At 50.5% G+C, this 19,595-nt stretch overlaps 1 protein-coding gene across 1 annotated transcript; it reads left to right on the top strand.

Annotated features, from left to right (window-relative positions):
* The first annotated feature begins 4,341 nt into the window (after window positions 1–4,341).
* Window positions 4,342–19,314, top strand: Plpp7 (phospholipid phosphatase 7 (inactive)). Its single transcript, XM_028757109.1, has 2 exons — window positions 4,342–5,035; window positions 18,061–19,314. The coding sequence occupies exons 1-2, from the start codon at window positions 4,585–4,587 to the stop codon at window positions 18,423–18,425; spliced, it is 816 nt and encodes a 271-aa protein (XP_028612942.1). The 5' UTR covers window positions 4,342–4,584; the 3' UTR covers window positions 18,426–19,314.
* Window positions 19,315–19,595: the final 281 nt, after the last annotated feature.

Here is a 19,595-nt window from a genome sequence, read left to right as displayed (position 1 = left end):
GCTGTAAAAGGTGATCATATCTCAAATGTATATTTATATATGCAAATAGATATGATATACATGGATATTATGTTTTTTATTGCCCGATGATTAAAAATAACTGGTTGATATGAAATGCTACAATGATTGGAAATGAGAAAGGATCTTTCTTTAAGATGATACCTGTGTTAGCGTGTTAGTTTTCAAGTGCTAGAATTGTAGCTGTCATCTGTAATAATTAAGTTTATTGCAGTAAAGGCTAACCATTTGTCTGGCAGTGGTGGCACACAGCCTTGATCCCAGGACTTGGGAGGCAGAGGCAGGAGGATCTCTGTGAATTCGAGGCCAGCCTGGTCAAGACAGCCAGAGCTATGCAGAGAAACCCTGTCTCGAAAAACAAACAAACAAAAGTTATTGATGATATTTTATTGTCTTTTATCTAGCTCATCATTTCTAGGATCTGTGTCCTGGCTTTTCAGCTAAATGGCCAGAAGAGATCAATAAAAGCATTGTCTGAATAACTGACAGAATGCCAAGTTGGATTGTGTGGCATGGTAGGTGCTGGTAAGAGTTTGTGGAGTGGAAGTAACCAGAGATCTCCCAGCAGACAGAGGAGTAGCAGGTCCTGGTCACAGGGAAAGAGCAGAGCCCCTTGTGCTGGATGAGCCTTTTCAGAGTCCTGGCTGGATAGAAAGGTTTGCATGTGGTCATTGGCTAAGCCAGGGATTGAACCTCGGGCAGTTGCTCTCCATAATCTGTTTTAACCACTGACAGGCTCTGAAGTTAAATTGGACCCCATGGCCTCTGCAGAACTTAACCAGGCACTCCAGCCAGCATAAAGCGCTGACATAGCCCTGGGTATTAATAGTCCTGGCTGCCTGGGCTCCTCAGCCCCTGCTGAAGCCAGCCCAGGTCATGGCCCCACCCTGGAGGGTAAGGTGACTTTCTTGGCAGAGAATTGATCAAACATTTCCAGGCCCCCGTGGACTGAAGAATCTGAGCCCAAAGGCTCCAATGTCCCCACAATGGGGACTACTTAGCAGTCTGGGTCTTGCATCTTTTCAGTTCCTGACTGGATACATTCACCTCAGTTTCAATATACTGACTGAAGGCCACAGATTTGGTTCTCCCCCTCAGGACATAGGGTCCACCTGTGCAATGTACATCATAGTGGTAAATTTGTAAGTTATTCCAGTTGCCTGAAGCTGGCATTGGAAGGAAGATACCCCCTTTCAGACCTAAGTATGTTTGTTTCAAAATTTCCTCCAAACCCCTTGTCTAGTGATGGGTGACCCTGTAACAATAAGGGAAGGAAACAGTAAAACAGCTGAAGAATAGAAACAGTGCTAGGCAGGGTGGTACACGCATTTAATCCCTGACCTCAGGAGGCAGAGGCTGATGGATCTCTGAGTTCAACACCAGCATGGTCCACATAGTGAGACCTTGTCTGAAATGAAAATTAAATCATGTCCTTCAGAACAGCAGAGTGTGAACTATTACCAAGAGATGTTGCCATTATTTAACCAATGATGTAAAGGCACCTGCAGTCACCTACAGAGAGGCAGCTTTGTGGGACACTCCAGCTGACTGCCTCAGCTTCCCTAGCCAGTTTCTACTAATGTTTTAAGTGACCAGTTTGATGATGTCATCTCTGTTGTTATTTGTTTTCTTACTTGGAAGCCTCACTCTTGTCTATCCAGAACCTACTCTCCTGGGAATACCAGCTGACTGCCTCAAAGGGGCTTCCTCAGCCAATTTCTGACGGATGCTTTCAGCACCTAATGTGACAATGTTTGTCATCTGTCAATCTGCCTATCTGCCTATCTGCCTATCTATCTATCTATCTATCTATCTATCTATCTATCTATCCATCCATCCATCCATCCATCTGTCTGCCTATCTATTTGACTATCTATCTGGCTGGTGGGCTGCCTATATGCCTATTTGTCTGTCTGTCTGTTTGTCTGTCTGTCTGTCTGTCTGTCTGCCTGCCTATCCATCCATTCATCCGTCCATCTGCCTATCTATGTATCTATCTATGTATCTATGTATCTATCTATCTATCTATCTATCTATCTATCTATCTATCTACCCATCCATCCATATATCCATCCATCCATTTGTCTATCTGCTGATCTGTCTGTCTGTCTTTCTGCCTATCTGTCTCTCTGTCCATCTTCTTATCTATCTGTCTGTCCATCCGTCCATCTATCTATCTATCTATCTATCTATCTATCTATCTATCTATCTATCTTCCTATGTTAGTTATTCTCCTATCACTGTAATAAAACACCATGGCCAAGTCAACTTATAGAAGTGTTTACTTGGGCTTACAGTTCCCAGGGTCAGAGTCCATGATGGCAGAGCAAAGACCTGGTGGCAGCAGCAGGAAGATGCAGGCTCACATATTGAAGCACAAAGAGAATGGAGTCAAGATGGCATGAGTCTTTAAACTCTCAAAGCCAGGTGGCCTACCTCCAATAAGGCCACCTAAGCATCCTTAACAATGTCACCAACTGGGCACCAAGTATTCAGATGTCTGAGACTTTGAGGGACACCTCATTCAAACCTCTCCTTCTCTTTCTCTGCAACTTACTATTTATTCTTTTTCTTTGACTTGTTTTATTACTTAATAAACTCACTTATTCAAAACCAAAAATATGTCTATTATTGTTCATTCTCCGGACCAGTCAGAAGAGATTGTCTAAAGTGCAGGATGAGGGAGCTCATGCCTTGTTGTCACACACAAGAGGGAAGATATGATGTGGTCTGGCTCTCCCACCCCATGCTTGGTCTTAATTGAACACCAGAAGAGGAGGCATTGGCCTAGTCTGTCTCAGCTGTATGCAACTGGGATTTGCAAAGACCCCACATCGAGGGCTCTTGGATACTTGCCTCACCTCAGCCAAGAATGGAACAAAGTCAGGCCATGGGCTGGGTCCTTCTGAAGGAAAGAGGACTTTATTCCATGTCACATGGAGTCCCACAGTGCACTGTGAGCAGAACAATTACTCAGCATTTTATAAACTTCTATTTAGCACCTTCCCCAAGCATATGAAGTGGGCACTATGATGCCTGTGTTACAGGTAGAACCACTAAGATTTAGGAAAGAGACAGGCTCTGCGAGGCCTTCCAGCTGATATGAGCTAATGTGAGAGTCCCTGACTCTAGAACCTTAGGCTGGTCTGTTGTGGCCAAAGACAGCAGAACCTGAGTTGGCTTCTTGTCCTTAGGATGCTTTGGGGTGGTCCTGGGTCTTCCTGCACAGGTTCTGGGTCTTGGGCTGAGCTGGGCAGACAGACAAATCATAATCCCAATGTGATGAGTCCAAGGCAGTCGCTTCTTACTCTCCAGCCAACCCCTTGAGCATCTTACCACCAACAGCCTAGGGCCAAGTAGCTTAAAATGGGCTATGGGCACTAGAGTTCCAGATGCCACCCAGGGAGCTGTGGGAGACCTTCCTCAACCTTCACATGCTCAACAAGGCCTCTCTGTCTGCCCTCTGGGGTAACATCTCTTCTCTCCTTTTCCATGTACCAGCAACAATGCTTCATACTTTCTACAGGAAGGTCCTACACAGCTTCTCTTGTGTATGTTTCCTTCATGAGCCAAGCCATCCAGGCTTGGGTCCTGCAGGGCCTCCACACAGTTGGGGTCATGTATGTGTCATTTGCTTAATATGTAGGGAACCTTGGTCTTCCTGATGGCTGTGGACAGGACAACCTCACTCTGTAGTATGACCAACTCCTACTACAGAGCCAAGAACTCAGTGGCTACATATGGGCACTTACGTCCTTTGCTTGGCTCAGTTTGTACCAGGGACAACCTCTAAGAGGCAGATCTTTTCCCAATTAATTACCCATCTCTCTAACAGAAGGCTAGTTTCGCAAACAGCCATTCGAATGCACCACAGTTCACAACAGCAAATTCAACATTGTAGTTTAAAAGAGGGAGAAGAGGAAGAAGAAGGAGGAAGAGGAGGAGGAAAAAGAGGAGGAGGAGGAGAAGAATCAGTCCTGAAAACTAAGGGGATAGTTGACCTGGCCCTAGAGACCCAACAACGCCAACAACAAAGAGTGCTTTCAGAGACATCAAAACTCCCTACAGCCCCTGGGACTAAGGTACCCACTGCTCAGCCAGGGGAACAGAAGGGCCTGGCTACAAAGGATCTGCCCTGGACAAAGTGTAGCTGGAAAAAGAGGGTGTTAATTTAGGGTCCATCTCTGCCAGGGCCAGAGACCAGAGAGGGAAGCAAAGGCTGACTCAAGAACAATGGACTACATTTCCCAGAGTTCTTCAGAGCCCAAGGACCAGCCATTGGCAGATTTAAATAGCCCAGGCCCGAGGCAGCCAGGCCTCTGCTGTGGACTCATCCGCCACTCCGTGGCTCTATTGGCGCTGGCCCCGTAAGGGTGGGCTCTATTGGCTGCCCAGCTGTCATTGACGTCCCCCTCGGAGCCGGTGGCAGCTGGAGGTAAATAGCCATGTGCAATTCTCCTCTCTATATTTAACAGCTGCTACAGAGAAGGTGGCGGCTCCTGTCTTCTGGGAGAAGGCCCTTGGAACTGGGCTGGGACTGGCCTTCTCATAGTAAGTGAGGTCACCATGCCAGCTTCCCAGAACCGGGCCCGTGCCAGGGATCGCAACAATGTCCTCAACCGGGCTGAGTTCCTGTCCCTGAACCAGCCCCCCAAGGGGACTCAGGAGCCCAGAAGCTCAGGTAGGAAGGCCTCGGGGCCCTCAACACAGCCCCCACCCTCCAGCGATGGGGCCCGGGAGCGTCGCCAGTCACAGCAGCTGCCCGAGGAGGACTGCATGCAGCTGAACCCCTCATTCAAGGGCATCGCCTTCAACTCCCTGCTGGCTATTGACATCTGCATGTCCAAGCGACTGGGGGTGTGTGCCGGCCGAGCTGCATCCTGGGCCAGTGCCCGCTCCATGGTCAAGCTCATTGGCATCACAGGCCACGGCATTCCTTGGATCGGGGGCACCATCCTTTGCCTGGTGAGAAGCAGCACCCTGGCCGGCCAAGAGGTGCTCATGAACCTGCTGCTAGGTGAGTGTACCTGCTGGCCACCTGTCTGTCACCCGGCCCACCAGGCCTTTTGGGAACTGGCCCAACCCCTTGCAGGATCAGCAGGCTGTGTGAGAAACCAGGGAAGTCCTGTAACGAGGCTAGGGAGAAAAGGTGCCCCAGAAACAGGCAAGCCTCTGGTGTGGGGAGACAAGGGCCCCAGCAAATTGGGGGGTAGGGTACTGGAACATACAGAAGCCAGCAGGCACCTCTGGGGACCAATTCTCTGTACAGGGCTGCTGTCCAAGGCAGAGTACAAAGAGGCAGGGGGATGAACTTGGGCGCTCTGCTGAGTGACCTAGTGTGATGTCTTGGTCAGATCCTTATTCCTAACCAGTTACAGACAGTACTGAGCTGACCCCAAATTGTCCCCTCCTTCATGCTCAGTTAGAGACCCTACAAAGTGCCCAGGATTCTTCTAGAATCTAAAGGTTCAAGGGACCCACCTAAGGTTCCCTATTACCCACTCTGAGCCTGCTCCTCCTCCTGGGATGTCTCTGGAGAAAGGAGCCTGGTTGTCAGTTTCCTTTGCCAAAGTCATTGCCACTAGCCCTCCAGACTAGCACTGCCATGTGCCAGTTGCCATGTGGTACCCATGTGAAAGGCAAGCCATCCGCCCTACCTGACAATGGTACCCAGCCCCCACCCCACTCATCCTCCTGGCGCGTCCTGGTACTTAGGGTCCTCAGAGAGCCTTCGCTCATCTCTGGGAAATACAGGCAAAGCCAGCTCCTCCAGTTCTAGAGAGAGTTTCAGTGAAAACCTGGATGCTTCTACATCCACTCTCAAAGCATCTGGAGCCCAAGCTAGGTGGGTATAACACGGGAGGAGAAGTTGTCACAGTCTTGAGGAGCAGGCGGCCGGGTCTGCCCCATCCAAGGTCCTGACTCTCAGGCCTGAACTGTCAGCTTTATGTTACTGTTTTCCCTGACACTCCCATCTGACAGATTAGAAAACTGAGGTCCTAGTAAATAAAACAGCCTGGACAACCTCAGGGCCTGGAGTTTCTAATAGTCCCAACTGTCATACAAACCACTGCCTTGCAGGGCCTAATTCAGGGCTGTGGGGGGAGGGAGAGTCCCTGAAAGAACAGGTGGCTGAGGTGCTGGATTAGAAGTGTCTAGAACAGAACCTGTTCTGGTTTCCTCTATGTTCAAGATAGATTCACTGAGGATTGAGACTCAGGAAGAGTATGTAAAGAGTCAGGTTCCCTCATGTGGGTGGATGGGGTAGGAAAGTGTTGCCCCAACCCTATCTGCCCCTTCCCACCTTCTCCCTGAGCTAATGGTGGCAACTGTGCATTGAGCATTTACTAGGAGCCATTCTGTCCTGTCTAACCAGCACCATAACACCCCCCACACCCAGAGGGCCAGGGCAAGGAATTGTCCCAGGGTATGCAGTGATGGAGGCTGGGTTAGCACTGAGTACAACACCAGCCTTCCTTAGCAGTATCCTGAGGAGGGGTAGGGAGGTCTCACCTCTGGCTGTTCAGTAATCGCTACAAAGTAAGGCTCAGAGAAGAGGGCAGCCGGGCCTCAGTCCTCCAGTGAGCAGCCACTCCCAAAGGGGGTGAGCTCCCTGTGGTGAAAGTGAATGCAAGCAGCTGCCGACCAAGTGAAATACCCACACCTTAATCCATGTCTCACGCCTCACACGGGATAGCTCGCCTCCACAAACACTTCTCTGCCCCAGATGTGGAAGTTTTGTGAGTCACTTATTAGAACAGTGTTTCTAGGCACTTCCAGCAACCAGCTGCTGTGGGCACAAGCACAGTTGAAAGGGGGACTCAAGGTGCCCCCCTTTTGAGTAAGAGCGGCAGTGGCTTTTGACTGTTTAAGAACATCCCTCATGGAGCTGTTACAGATCAAATGCTATGTTATCCACGTGCTTGTCTTATGACATGATATGCCTTCCTTGTGATTGTGGAAAGGCAATGTCACTGTGCCCATTGTACAGAAGAGAATGCTGATGCTTAGGAGGATTGGTGACTTGCCCACCATGGTTGGCCCAGGAGCCAAGCCCTCTCTGTCACGTGGGGTTTCCACATCACTATCACAGGGGTGGCCCCTTACACAAGCTGTGTGGAGCAGACAGGGTAGCTCTGGGGCCATGGTGCCTCCATGGACTGTGGCGTCCAGCACTTTAGCTTAGTGGGCGAAGAATGTGCCAGAAAACTCGGTGTGTGGCTGGGGCTCAGCTTTTTATGTAGCATGCGCAAAGCCGTGGGTCCCACGCACTGGTCATCAACCTGCCGTGGCGGCTTGTGCACAAATCCTAGCACTCAGGAGATAGAGGCAGGAAGATCAGATGTTCAAAGCCACTGTTGGTGTCTTAGTTAGGGTTTTACTGCTCAAAGAGACACCATGACCAAGGCAACATTTAGTCGGGGCTGCCTTACAGGTTCAGAGGTTCAGTCCATTATCATCAAGGCAGGAGCATGGCAGCATCCAGGCAGGCATGGTGCAGGAGGAACTGAGGGTCCTACGCCTTCATCTGAAGGCTGCTAGCAGAATACTGACTTCCAGGCAACTAAGGTGAAGATCTCAAAGCCCACCCCCACAGTGACACACCTACTCCAACAGGGCCACACCTTCTAATAATGCTACTCCCTGGGTTAAGCAAACCATTACAGTTGGCTGTTTAGTTTGAGGCTAACCTGAGTTACATTAGACACTTCTCAAAACAGCAATAGGCTGGGCTTTTTTTTTTTTTTTAGTTGGTTGGTTGGTTAGTTGGTTGGTTGGTTGGTTGGTTGGTTTTTGTTTTGTTTTGTTTTGCTTTGCTTTGCTTTGTTTTGTTTGAGACAAAGCTTCTATGTGCAGCTTTTGCTGTCTTGGAATTCACTCTATAGATCAGACTGGCTTGAGGTTCACAGAGATCTGCCTGCCTCTGCCTTTTGAGTGCTGGGGTGAAAAGCTTGCAACACAGCCGGGTTTGGTGGTGCTCACGCCTTTAATCCCAGCACTTGGGAGGCAGAGGCAGGCGGATTTCTTTGAGTTCCAGGCCAGCCTTATCTACGAGTGAGACCCTGTCTCAAAGAAACCAAAACCAACAAAATAGCAAGGTAGGTCTTGGCCCCACCATCAAGCCTCACCTGCTAGAAGAGACCCCAGTCACCTCCTCCATTCAGGGACAGCCATCATTCACTAGACAGCAGACCTGTCCCCTAAATAGCCTTCTGATGCCCTGGGGTACTGTCAGCCCTGGACTCTATTTGCCATCTCTGGCCCTTACTGTGAAGGCTTGATTTAGTCAGTTCTCACCTCTGGAGCAACAGGTCTGTGGTGGATATTTGAAGGGACCTGGTGAGGCCCAATGGCTGATGTCACTATAGCAAGAACTGCAGGGCCTGGAGGTGTCTGTCCAGCTCAGGCCCAGCGTAGAGCATAGGGCCTCTGACCAACGCCCAGGGAATACTCTAGGCTGAGAGATGAGGTCTCGTGCCTACAACCAGGACCTTAAGGAGCAGAATAGAAGAGGCAGAAAATGAGAGCTGGGTCTCAGAAGGGCAAAACAGTCCCCAGAACTATACCTTCCCTGCCTTCTGCCCTAGACTCCAGAGAATTTAGCCAGAGCAACTTAGCAGCTGAGGAAAGCTTAGAATCAATTAGACCTGGGCACATACCTTAGGGCCTGCTGTGGCCACAGGCAAGTGCCTTCACCTCTTGGAGCCTCAGTTTCCTCATCTGTCAAATGGGTTGTTAGGACATTTGAAGAAAGCATCTTACCATGGAGGGTTTGGCATGTGCTAAGTCTGGGAGCACTTAGGTGGCCATGGCTATCCAATGGTAGCTTTGTCACCACCACTAGGCCCACCTCCCACCAGGTCTCGTTTGTGTCCTAGATGCCAGGGCAGTGACACCAACACCTTTGCTAAGCACCTGACCAGTATGGGTGAGTCTACAGGGAGCTAGGTGATGGGTGCCTGGGCCCATCCCTGCTCACTGTGTGTCCTCTCCTTGAGAGCCTGTCCAGGTGGGAAGTGGCTCATGCTCGTTACCATGATCCAAACCCTTATTTTTTAATTTATTTTTATTTTATGTGCATTGGTGTGTTGCTTGCTTGCTTTTCTGTATTACAGCATCAGATCCCCTGGAAATAGAGTTACAGACAATTGTGGGCCGCCACATGGGTGCTGGGAATTGAATCGATGTCCTCTGGAAAAGCAGCTAGTGCTTTTAACTGCTGAGCCATCTCTCCAGCCCCCGATCTGAGTCCTTTAGTGAGGCTTTCCTGACTATGAGCATGACATTGTGTGTGCAGGTGTTTGAGTCACCGTCCTGTCGCTGTGAAGAGACACTGTGACCACAGCAGCTCTTACAAAGGAAAACATTTCTCTGGGGCTGGCTTACAGTGTCAGAGGTTTAGTCCACTGTCCTCATGGCAGGAAGCAGACAGAACTAAGAGGATTCTGCATCCCCAGGCAGCAGGAAGAGAGAGACTCTGGGCTTGGCTTGGGCTTTTAGAACCTCAAAGCCCACCCCAGTGGCACCCTTCCTCCTACAAGGCCACACCTCCTAATCCTTTCAAATAGTGCCACTCCCTAAGCATTCAAGTATATGACCATATGGGGCCATCTAATGAAAGCCACCACTCAAGTGCACCTGCACGTACAGAGGTCAGAGGACAACCTCCAGTGCTGTTTTTCAGGGGTCACCTCTCCTCCTCTGCCTCCTCATTCTGTTTATTTATGTATTTATTTATTTCCAAGGCAGCGTTCCTCTAAGCATCCCTGGCTGGCTGTATTGTAGACCAGGCTGGCCTCAAACACAGAGATCAGCCCGCCTCTGCCTCCCAAGTGCTGGGATTGTGCACCACAATAGCCTGTCCCTTTCTCGTGCTTTAAAACAGTCTCCCTAGCCTAAAACTCACAGCTAGGCTAGACTCCTGTTAGTGAGCTCAGTGCTCTGGAGACCTGTCTCTGCCACTCAGTGCTGAGAGTACAGGTGCTCACCATCGTGCCTGGCTTTTACACGGCTACGGAAGCTCTTCACTCAGGCCCTCCTTTTTGCCCATCATCCCCTCTCCCCAGCCCCAAATATGACATTTAAACATTTTTTTATTGCCGTGTTGTGGTGGCTCACGTCTTTAATCCCAGCACTAAGGAGGCAGAAGTGGGCTGATCTTCATGAGTTTGAGGCCAGTACAGAGTGCCTTCCAAGACAACCAGGGCTACCCAGAGAAAACCCTGTCTCAAAAAACTAAACCAAACCAAAACGTATACATGTGTGTATTTACACCCACACCCACCCACACACAGACACACACTTACATCCCCCACCCCCAGCCCTTGGCAGCAGCCATCTCTTTCCTGTCTCTGAGTGGCTTCCTATGCACGGATTTCCATAGTATTCATCTTTCTGTGACCAGCTCATTTCACATAGCATAAAGTCCTCAGGGTTTGTTCTGATGTGTCAATGGGTCAGCCTTGTCTTTCTTTTAAAATTTTTTCGTTAACATTTATTTGAGGGGGTGCAGTATGTGCCTTAGTGCATGTGTGGTGGTCAGAGTATAACCTGTGGTAACATGGGTCCTGGGAATTGAACTCAGGGCATCAGGCTTGGAGCTTTTATCGTCTAAGCAATCTCGACAGCCTGACTTCCTTCCTTTTCTTGGCTGGGTAGTATTACACTGTATGCAAATGGAGTGTCGTCTCCACTCCTGGGCGCTGTGAACAGGCATGTGCATCTCAGGCCCCACCCCTGGCTCTTTCGGCTGCTCAGAAGGAGATGCTAGGTCATGGGAGAACTGTGTTTATGGGTGGGAAGAACCGCCTATGTTTTTCACTGTGTTGAACTTGAACATCTTCCTTCCCCTGACCACACACAAGCATTCCAGTCTCTACACCCTCACAACACTTTATTATTGTTGTTGTTGTCATTTTGTTTTGTTTTAGGCTAGCATACAAATGAGTTTCACCATGACCAGCACTTATTATTTGTTGGGCTGTTTTTGTTCATGTTATTTGTTTGGAACTTTTGAGACAGGATCTTATGTCACCCGGAGTGGGCTCACACTCAGTGTGTAGCTGGGCCCCAAGTTCTGGGTTACAGTTATGTGCCTCCAGGACCCACCCTTGTTTGTTTGAGACAAGATCACACATGATAGCCCAGGCTAGCCTCAAGCTAATCATTCTTTCCTCCCAAATGTGCATGTATCCAGGTGTGCGTGTGTGGGTGCGTGCCTGTGTGCATGCCTGTGTGCAGGTGTGTGTGCATGGGTGTGTGCATGTGTTGTAAAGGCCTCTCTGGTATCTTCCTCAGCCGCTCTGCATCTCGTTGTTTTGAAATCAGTCATTGATTTCGTTAATCTGGTAGGCCAGTGAACTCCCAGGATCCACCCATCTCCATCCCCTGTTGCCAGGTTACAGAGGCACACTGCCATGCCTGGTGTTTATGGGTGTGCTGGAGACTAAACTCAGGTCCTGAGCATGTACGGCAGGTACTTTACCATCTGAGCCATCCCTGAAGCTCCCAGAGGGAACTTTTAAAAGACAAAAATAAATAGGATTAAGCAGAAATTTGAGAGAATGATCCTCGGCTACAGTGATTAGCCTCCGCAGTAGCTTTAGGCTGATAGAGCAGACACTTGCTGGGCGCATGTCCTGTAAGAAGTGCTCTGGGTCAAAGGCTATGGTAGTCTTGATGTCACCTTGTGTTCCACAGAAGATAGGTCAGTAAGGAAATGGGCCTGTCCTTTAGCCCCTCCCCAAGAGGCACCATGCCTCGGACTGCCTCCCTGTAAATACCAGCACACAGCGTGAGTCCCTGTAGTGTTTGATTCCTGTGGCCTCTGTTCTCAGGAGTCTGCTTGGCTGTGTGGTCCATATCTGCAATTCTCATCCCCGCCCCCATATCCTTTTATGCTGAGAAAAGAGGCAGAAGCCTCTTCAGCCTTGAGCTTGCCACTCAGGCAACTCTGCAGAAGATACGTCTGTCATCTCTCCTACCTTCCGCCCACCAGCTCTTGCTCTTGAGGACAACTTAAGGGACAACTTCTCAAGAGACTATGTTCCTTGCCTGACTGAAAGATATTTAGACTAATCTCAAATACTCAGTCAGGTACACTTCTGCCTCCAAAGGTGGGCCACCAGTTTATATCATCTTAGGGGTACTATGTGGCACCCAGACTCCTGGGGGTCTTTGGCCACCCCAAATCTGGGTCAGGGTTCTGACATGTGATAGAAAAGAATTCACCACCGGGCAGTAGTGGCACACGCCTTTAATCCCAGCACTTGGGAGGCAGAGGCAGGCTGATTTCTGAGTTTGAGGCCAGCCTGGTCTACAGAGTGAGTTCCAGGACAGCCAGGGCTACACAGAGAAACCCTGTCTTGAAAAAAAAAAAAAAAGAAAGAAAAAACAATTCACCATACAGTGTCTAGGGTATTCACACAACCAGTAGGTTCATTCTGGGACCTGCTCCCAGTAACACAAGCCACTCAGCTGAGCTGGTACCCTGGAGCTTTGTGCCCGGGTTCTGATGGTCTCCCTGGAGCCAGCTTCGTGTGGGAATTCCTCAGGTGAGAAAGCAGAGACTCTGGGATGTTCACCGTGAAGAGCCACTTGAGTCCGGAGACTGGAGGACAGACGAGGCCCCACCCAACAGCAGGCTGGCACGGTGTGGGGGTGGAGAGGACTCACAAGAGATAGGAGAGATGCTAAGCTAACTGTGCGTGTGCACACCACAACCACTGACACACACGTACATGCTCCTAGAAACAACAGAGCAGGGTACTCAAAGCCAAAGGCCAGGCCCATCCCAGCCTCCCACGGTGTCCCACCCAACCTGTCTGCTTCATAAATGCTCCCCAGGGAGATCACATCTCTTTAGAATGTTGCTTTGACTTTTTAAAAATAACTTTTTGTAAATATGGATATCTATATATATCTATATATAGATATCATAAAAATGTCATTTGAACCTTTAAAAGTACACTGTTCACTGGCATTAAACACTGTGCAGTGACAGATGTCTCCATAGTACATCCGAGACGTTCATCCTCTTACAAAATTGCAAGTCTGCCCCATGAAACCCTAGCTCTCCACTGCAGTCACTCCCAACCCTGCACACCCAACCCTGCTTCTGCATCTACAAACTCAACTGCTCCAGGTCCCTCACGCAAGGAATTTTTTTTTGTTTTGTTTTGTTTTGTTTTTTGTTTTTCAAGACAGGGTTTCTTTGTGTAGCCCTGGCTGTCCTGGAACTCACGCTGTAGACCAGGCTGGCCTCGAACTCAGAAATCCGCCTGCCTCTGCCTCCCAAGTGCTGGGATTAAACGTGTGCGCCACCACCACCCGGCCTATGGTGATTCCTATCTTGTAAAAATAACTAGGGATGGTGGCAGGGTCTTGTGTAGCCCAGGCTGGCCTTAAACTCAGTATGTAGCCAGGCATGACTTTGAACTTCTAATCCTCCCACCTCAATTTCCTGAGTGGAAGATTACTGCGGTGCACCACTGCCCCTGCTTTACATACAGTGCTGAGGACTGAACCCGGGCTCCATGTGTGCTAGGCAGGGCGTTCACTAATCTACATTCCCAGCCAAAAATAACCTTAAGACCATGTATACAAATCACATGCTCACGGGGCAGGGGAGATGATCCACCGTCCATCACCACCACCTGCCCACACTACCCCTGGTCATCGAGAAGTCCTGACACCAGGCAGGCTGGCACCTCACAGGCCAATCTATGCAGACACAGACTTCTTTTTTTTTTTTTTTTTTTTTTTTTTTTTTTTTGAGACAGGGTTTCTCTGTGTAGCCCTGGCTGTCCTGGAACTCACTCTGTAGACCAGGCTGGCCTCGAACTCAGATATCCACCTGTCTCTGCCTCCCAAGTGCTGGGATTAAAGGCGTGCGCCACCACCGCCCGGCTCAGACACAGACTTCTATCACTCACGTTACATGTAACTGTAAATCCTGTCTTGTAATTGGCCTTTTCCCTTAGCGTGCCTGCCCTGCACCTCTCCCTTGGTGGCTATAAATACATGGCGGCCTTGTCATCTGCGGTGGCTGCTGGGCACTCATTGTCTAGACTCAGTCATGCACGGTGTGTTGTATCTGTCTGGCCTTGAAGGGCACTGGGTCACTGTACGGTTCTCGGGGTTCTGAGTCACACTGCTGTGGGCATCCTTCAGCAGGAGTCAGGTGCACACCCCATCTCTTTTCCAGGAGGCAGCTCTAAGAAGTCAGAAGCTTGGGGTCCAGGAGAGTATGGTGGTGTGAGCAAGATACCTGCAGAAACACAAACCTGCTGACATTCACTGCACAGTAGCTATAGAGTGCTGGCTTCAGCTTCCCAGAGACAGAATGGGAATCAGAGGCAGAGGCCACCCTCAGCAAGGGACTTTAACCCACAAGCCTGTTCTTGTCAGTTAAGGACCTATCTCTGCTCCTTGCTTGCCCGCACCCCACCTCCACTCATGCCCTTGTCACTGCCCTAGTCCTGCAGAGGGATGAGCTGCAGAGTTCTGAGTCACATTGCAGTGAGCATCCTTAACCAGAACTCAGGGGCACACCCAGGGGCCACCTTCAAAGCAATAATGGCCCAAGCCCCAAATGGACCATGTGAGGTCCTCCTAACTACCTCCCTGGTTCACATACACAGCCACCAGTAGGCCTGGCTCTGCCCTCTAGTTTCCTGGCTACCACTGGCCCAGAGGACTGCTGAGCTGGAGAGATAAGATAGCTCTTCATCACCCCTAAAGCCATCGGGGAGGCCTCAGGGACAACTGTGCTCCTGTCCAGAATACTTGGGCACCCGCTCCTGATTCCTTCTGGGAAAGGTGCTATGGGTGAACACTGCTGGCCCAGAGAATGTGAAAGGCAGTAGAGCCTTTCTCTGGTCCCTGGCTGTGGGCCCAGGGATTCTCACTGCCTGAGGGGGCCAGCTGTCAAAACAGGCTCCATGTTGCTCCCTGTGGTATGAACAAGGAATGGGAACCAGGAAGAGATTGCAGAGTTCTCGTTGTCTGCACACCATAAGTTTGGTCTCTTATCCTATGTGCTCAGCCACTGCCCTGCTGGACCTCAGTACATGGAAGCTCAAGGAGTAAACTGACCTTTCCAAACCCCACACGAATGTAAGGCAGAGAGCTTTCTCCAGCTCTCCTCCTGAGCCTCCTCCCAACTGGGAGGCACCTTAGCCCAGTCTGATCTAAGTGAGGTGTAGGTTAGCAAACCCAAGGCCAGTGAGTTCTCAGGGCCTCGAGGGATGGCAGCCTTTGCTTTTATTTCTGGCTTCAGATTACTGGACAATGATAGCCACACCCAGGGCTGGCCAACTGGAGGAAGGGGGGAGAGTTGTCCTATCCTGTACATTGAGACGGCAGCTCCACAATCCTCTTGCTGCCCCCTACACAGCTGCTACCTACTGAGGCGCTTGCCCACAGGCTGTGATAACACTGCTCTGTGCAAACATTTGGTGGCTCTGCCTCCCCCTTGGCCATTAGGAGCTTGGCCAGCCTGTTTGGCCCCAGGTCTGGCACACACCTGGTCTCAAATTCATTATCCACCTGCCTCAACCTATAGAGTGCTAAGACGACAGGTATGCATTACTACATCTAGCTCATCATCAAATCCCTCTCTCTCTCTCTCTCTCTCTCCCTCTCTCTCTCTCTCTCTCTCCTCTCATATGCTGGAGATGGAACCCAGGTTCCTGTATATGACAAACCCATTCTCTATTCATATTCCTGTATGAGCTGCACCCCAGCTCTGGCCTTTTCTATTGCCATGAAAGCAATGGCTGAGAGCCCAGCCATTGGCATACACCAAAGGGTTTTAGAGTCAGGATCCTGACAAGGTATCCTCCAATAATGGTCACTACTGTACCCAACCCACTGATGGACCAGGCTTTTGATGCAGGGACTTCCCTGCTTTACACAGAGTGCCATAGGTCCTAGGACTTCCTAAGTCCTTTGCCTCCTAGTCACCTTTGCAGGCACACACTGTCCCTCCTCAGAGAGATAGTATCTATGATCTATGCCTCCCAGGTGGGAACAGCTAGGTGACTTCTCCTGAGTCATGCCATCACAGTGGCGTGATACCTCACTGCTGGTCTGTCTGCAGCTGTCTAACACCAGCCCTGGCTCCAGGGCTGAAAGGTATGAACTCCTGACTTCCTCGTGGCTGGGGAGGGTTTGCCTTGCTCCACACTGACAGCCTGGAAGCCACTCTGACTAGCCAGTGGAACGGACCCTGGCATAGTGTCACCCTCTGATGCCCCAAACAGGCAGAGCAGCCCACCTAAGCTACATAGTGGGGTGGTAGCTGAGATGGAGTCTCAGGTGTCCCCCAAACTACTAAAATGGGAAAAAAACATAACCTGCGAGCCAAGTTTCCAGTGATTCAACTAATACCACACACACTTGCCACCCTGTGTGGGGCCAAGTGACAAACCTCTGGGCAAGAAAGGCTCACCCTCAAGAGAAGTGGCCACTACTCAGAGCCCAGAGTCCAATCTGAGTGCCTGCAGGTTTCCAGGGCTGAGATATGGGACCCCGGGCTATAGAGTACACAGAGCCCAGGTCCAATCTGTCTGTGAGGACAACGTGAGCCTCCCGGAGGTCTGAAGAGGACAGTGGAGAAAAGGTGGTGCGTTGGGAAAGAGCAGAACATTCCAGAAAGAAGGAGAAACAAATGGGACTACTCCACGCCCCAAGGCCTGCTGTCTTCTGTGAGGTGGAGTGCTCTGTGAGCCTGGCAGCTGTGGAGGGCAGTTTAGTGGTGCACAGAGGAGCCAGGCGTCTGACACATGCCTGTGATCCCAGCACTTGGTGGGCATAGGCAGATCTCTGTGAGTTCAGTGTTAACCTCCTCTACTGGGTGCATATCACTATGACATCACAAATGCCACTGGCTTCGGTATTCACACACTGCGGGGTGTGTGTTTATGAACTGCATTTCAGCTTTAAAAAAATCTGTGCTCTGGGAACGGGGGAACCATCGCTGAAATACTTTGAAAAGAATTCTATAGCCCGGGGTCCCATATCTCAGCCCTGGAAACCTGCAGGCACCTGTAGCTGCTCATGACACTGTCACTAGGGAACCGATAAGAGTGAAATCAAGCCGGGCAATGGTGGAGCACGCCTTTAATCCCAGCACTTGGGAGGCAGAGGCAGGCGGAGTTCTGAGTTCGGGCCAGCCTGGTCTACAGAGTGAGTTCCAGGACAGCCAGGGCTACACAGAGAAACCCTATCTCGAAAAACCGAAAAACAAAAGAGAGAGAGAGAGAGAGAGAGAGAGAGAGAGAGAGAGATATCAAATGTCAGAGATCAAGGATGGTCTGGAAAGATAGCTCAGTGGGTAAAAGCACTTGTCGCACAAGCATGAGGACCTGAGTTCAAATTCCCAGTACCCACATAAGAAGATGGGCATGCCCATGTACACCTGCCTATAGTTCCTGCACTGTATAGGGCAGAGACAGGAAGATTGTTAGGGCTTGCCAGCTGTCAGCCCAGCTACAGGTTCAGCGAGAGACCCTGCCTCAAAAAATAAGGCAGAGAACAACCAAAGAAGGTATTCATTATTAACTTCTACCCTCTATATGCAAACACACACACACACATGCATGCACGCACGCACGCACGCACGCACGCGAAAGAAGTGGGAGGAGGAAGAAAAAAATGTTTAATATGCCAGGTGGTAAGAAAATGGAATCAGAAAAAAAAAAAAAAAGAAAATGGAATCAGGACAAAGGCACCATGGCGGTGGTGGGAACTTCTACAAACAGGTTCGAGGGGTAGCATTTCTGTTGAAGGAAGCAGATACCCCAGAGAAGGGAAGTTCTAGGTAGTAGGAACAGCCAGTGCAAAGGCCCTGGGGGGAATTCCCTGAGGTCACAGAAGCCAAGAGAAATGAATGGCGGAGGAGACCAGAGCCTGGTCAGCCAATGGGAGGAGGAGGACTAGGGACCAGCACCTGGTCAGCCAATGGGAGGAGGAGGGCTAGGGACCAGAGCCTGGTCAGCCGGTGGCACTGACACCCAGACCTCTGTACTCTGTCCACAGCCCTGCTCTTGGACATCATGACAGTGGCTGGAGTACAGAAGCTCATCAAGCGCCGTGGCCCATATGAGACCAGCCCTGGGCTCCTGGACTACCTCACCATGGACATCTATGCCTTCCCTGCCGGCCACGCCAGCCGTGCCGCCATGGTGTCCAAGTTCTTCCTGAGCCACCTGGTGCTGGCGGTGCCATTGCGTGTGCTGCTGGTGCTCTGGGCCTTCTGCGTGGGCTTGTCTCGGGTGATGATCGGACGTCACCACATTACAGACGTCATCTCAGGCTTCATCATCGGCTACTTCCAGTTCCGCCTGGTGGAGCTCGTGTGGATGTCCTCCAACACCTGCCAGATGCTCATCTCTGCCTGGTGAGCTGCCACCACCCCCACCTGGGCTCTGGGCAGAACTGGCCCCAGAGAGGTGGCTAGAGGTGGGTCAGTGGGGACGGACTGACTCAACTTCCCCATCCAAGGGAGCTGGTTTGTTAATACTGTGGGGGCTTTGTCTTTTTCACTGGACTCTGCATCCTCGGAGGCAGCCAGGACGACTCACACGGCAGTCGTGCTTAGCCTCCATTCCTTGTCTGAAGGCAACAGACAAGAACAAGATGGCCGTGGGAGGGGCAGAGTCTTGTCCCCTCGTCACCATGACAGTAGCAGCTGTACTGTGCTACCACACCATGGCACAGAGTTTGGGAAAGTACGCCCACCACTCATCCAACACAGGAGCCGGTCTATCAGTGGTCACTGAAAGCTTAGGATAGGGTGCCGTGGGGCCCCAGCCCACAAGATACTTCAGAGGGAAAGGCTTTTGTGGCCCAGTGCATTTTGGGAAATCCTGCAAACTTGCCCCCTCAGTGGATGTTCACAAGAACGTAGATTGGAAAGACGCTGACATGTCCTATAGAAAACCCAGCGACTGAAGTCTTGTTTAGCTCAGCATTTCCAAAATTTACTTGACCATAGGAGCCTTTTCTTCAGAAATAGCTATTAACCCACCAGGAACCTATTGAATCTGGGAAGCTGCCGCCCAGGAGCAGGAGGGCCTGGAATGTGAGCTAGCCTCTCCCAACACCCAGCCCTGAGGCCTGGGGAAGGCAGGTGCTCCACAGAAAGACCTGCAGAAGGTTCCTGCCATGGTCTCTGGTCATTGCTGCCGCTTTGGCCCCCAGGGGCCGGACTCTGTGTGACCTAATAGGTCGTTTCCAAGTCAGACACTTAGGGATGCGCATTTCATGTGACAATACAGTGATATGCAAATGGAGGATCGTCCTGTGTGGTTCTTAGTGTGTGTGTGTGTGTGTGTGTGTGTGTGTTTTAATGTGAGGGACAAGGGGTCCCTGGAGAGAAGATAGTGCTAAGTGCCATTTGTCAAAGGGAAAAGAGGGCAAAGGTTCTAAAAAAAGGAACCCTGACCTGCTCCTGGACTCTTCTCTTGCTTGGTGTCTCTTGGAGGCCACCGATTGGGACTTGGTCCACCAGGCTCTGCCCTTTTGTCCAATGCTGGGTTGGGGAATTTCTTCAGTGGTAGAGAAGTCTGAGG

The sequence above is a fragment of the Grammomys surdaster genome, unplaced genomic scaffold (assembly GCF_004785775.1).
Source record: "Grammomys surdaster isolate TR1022 unplaced genomic scaffold, NIH_TR_1.0 126133, whole genome shotgun sequence".
Lineage (NCBI taxonomy): Eukaryota > Metazoa > Chordata > Mammalia > Rodentia > Muridae > Grammomys > Grammomys surdaster.
Note: the sequence above shows the minus strand (reverse complement) of the source record. Positions and strands in the feature narration are given on the sequence as shown.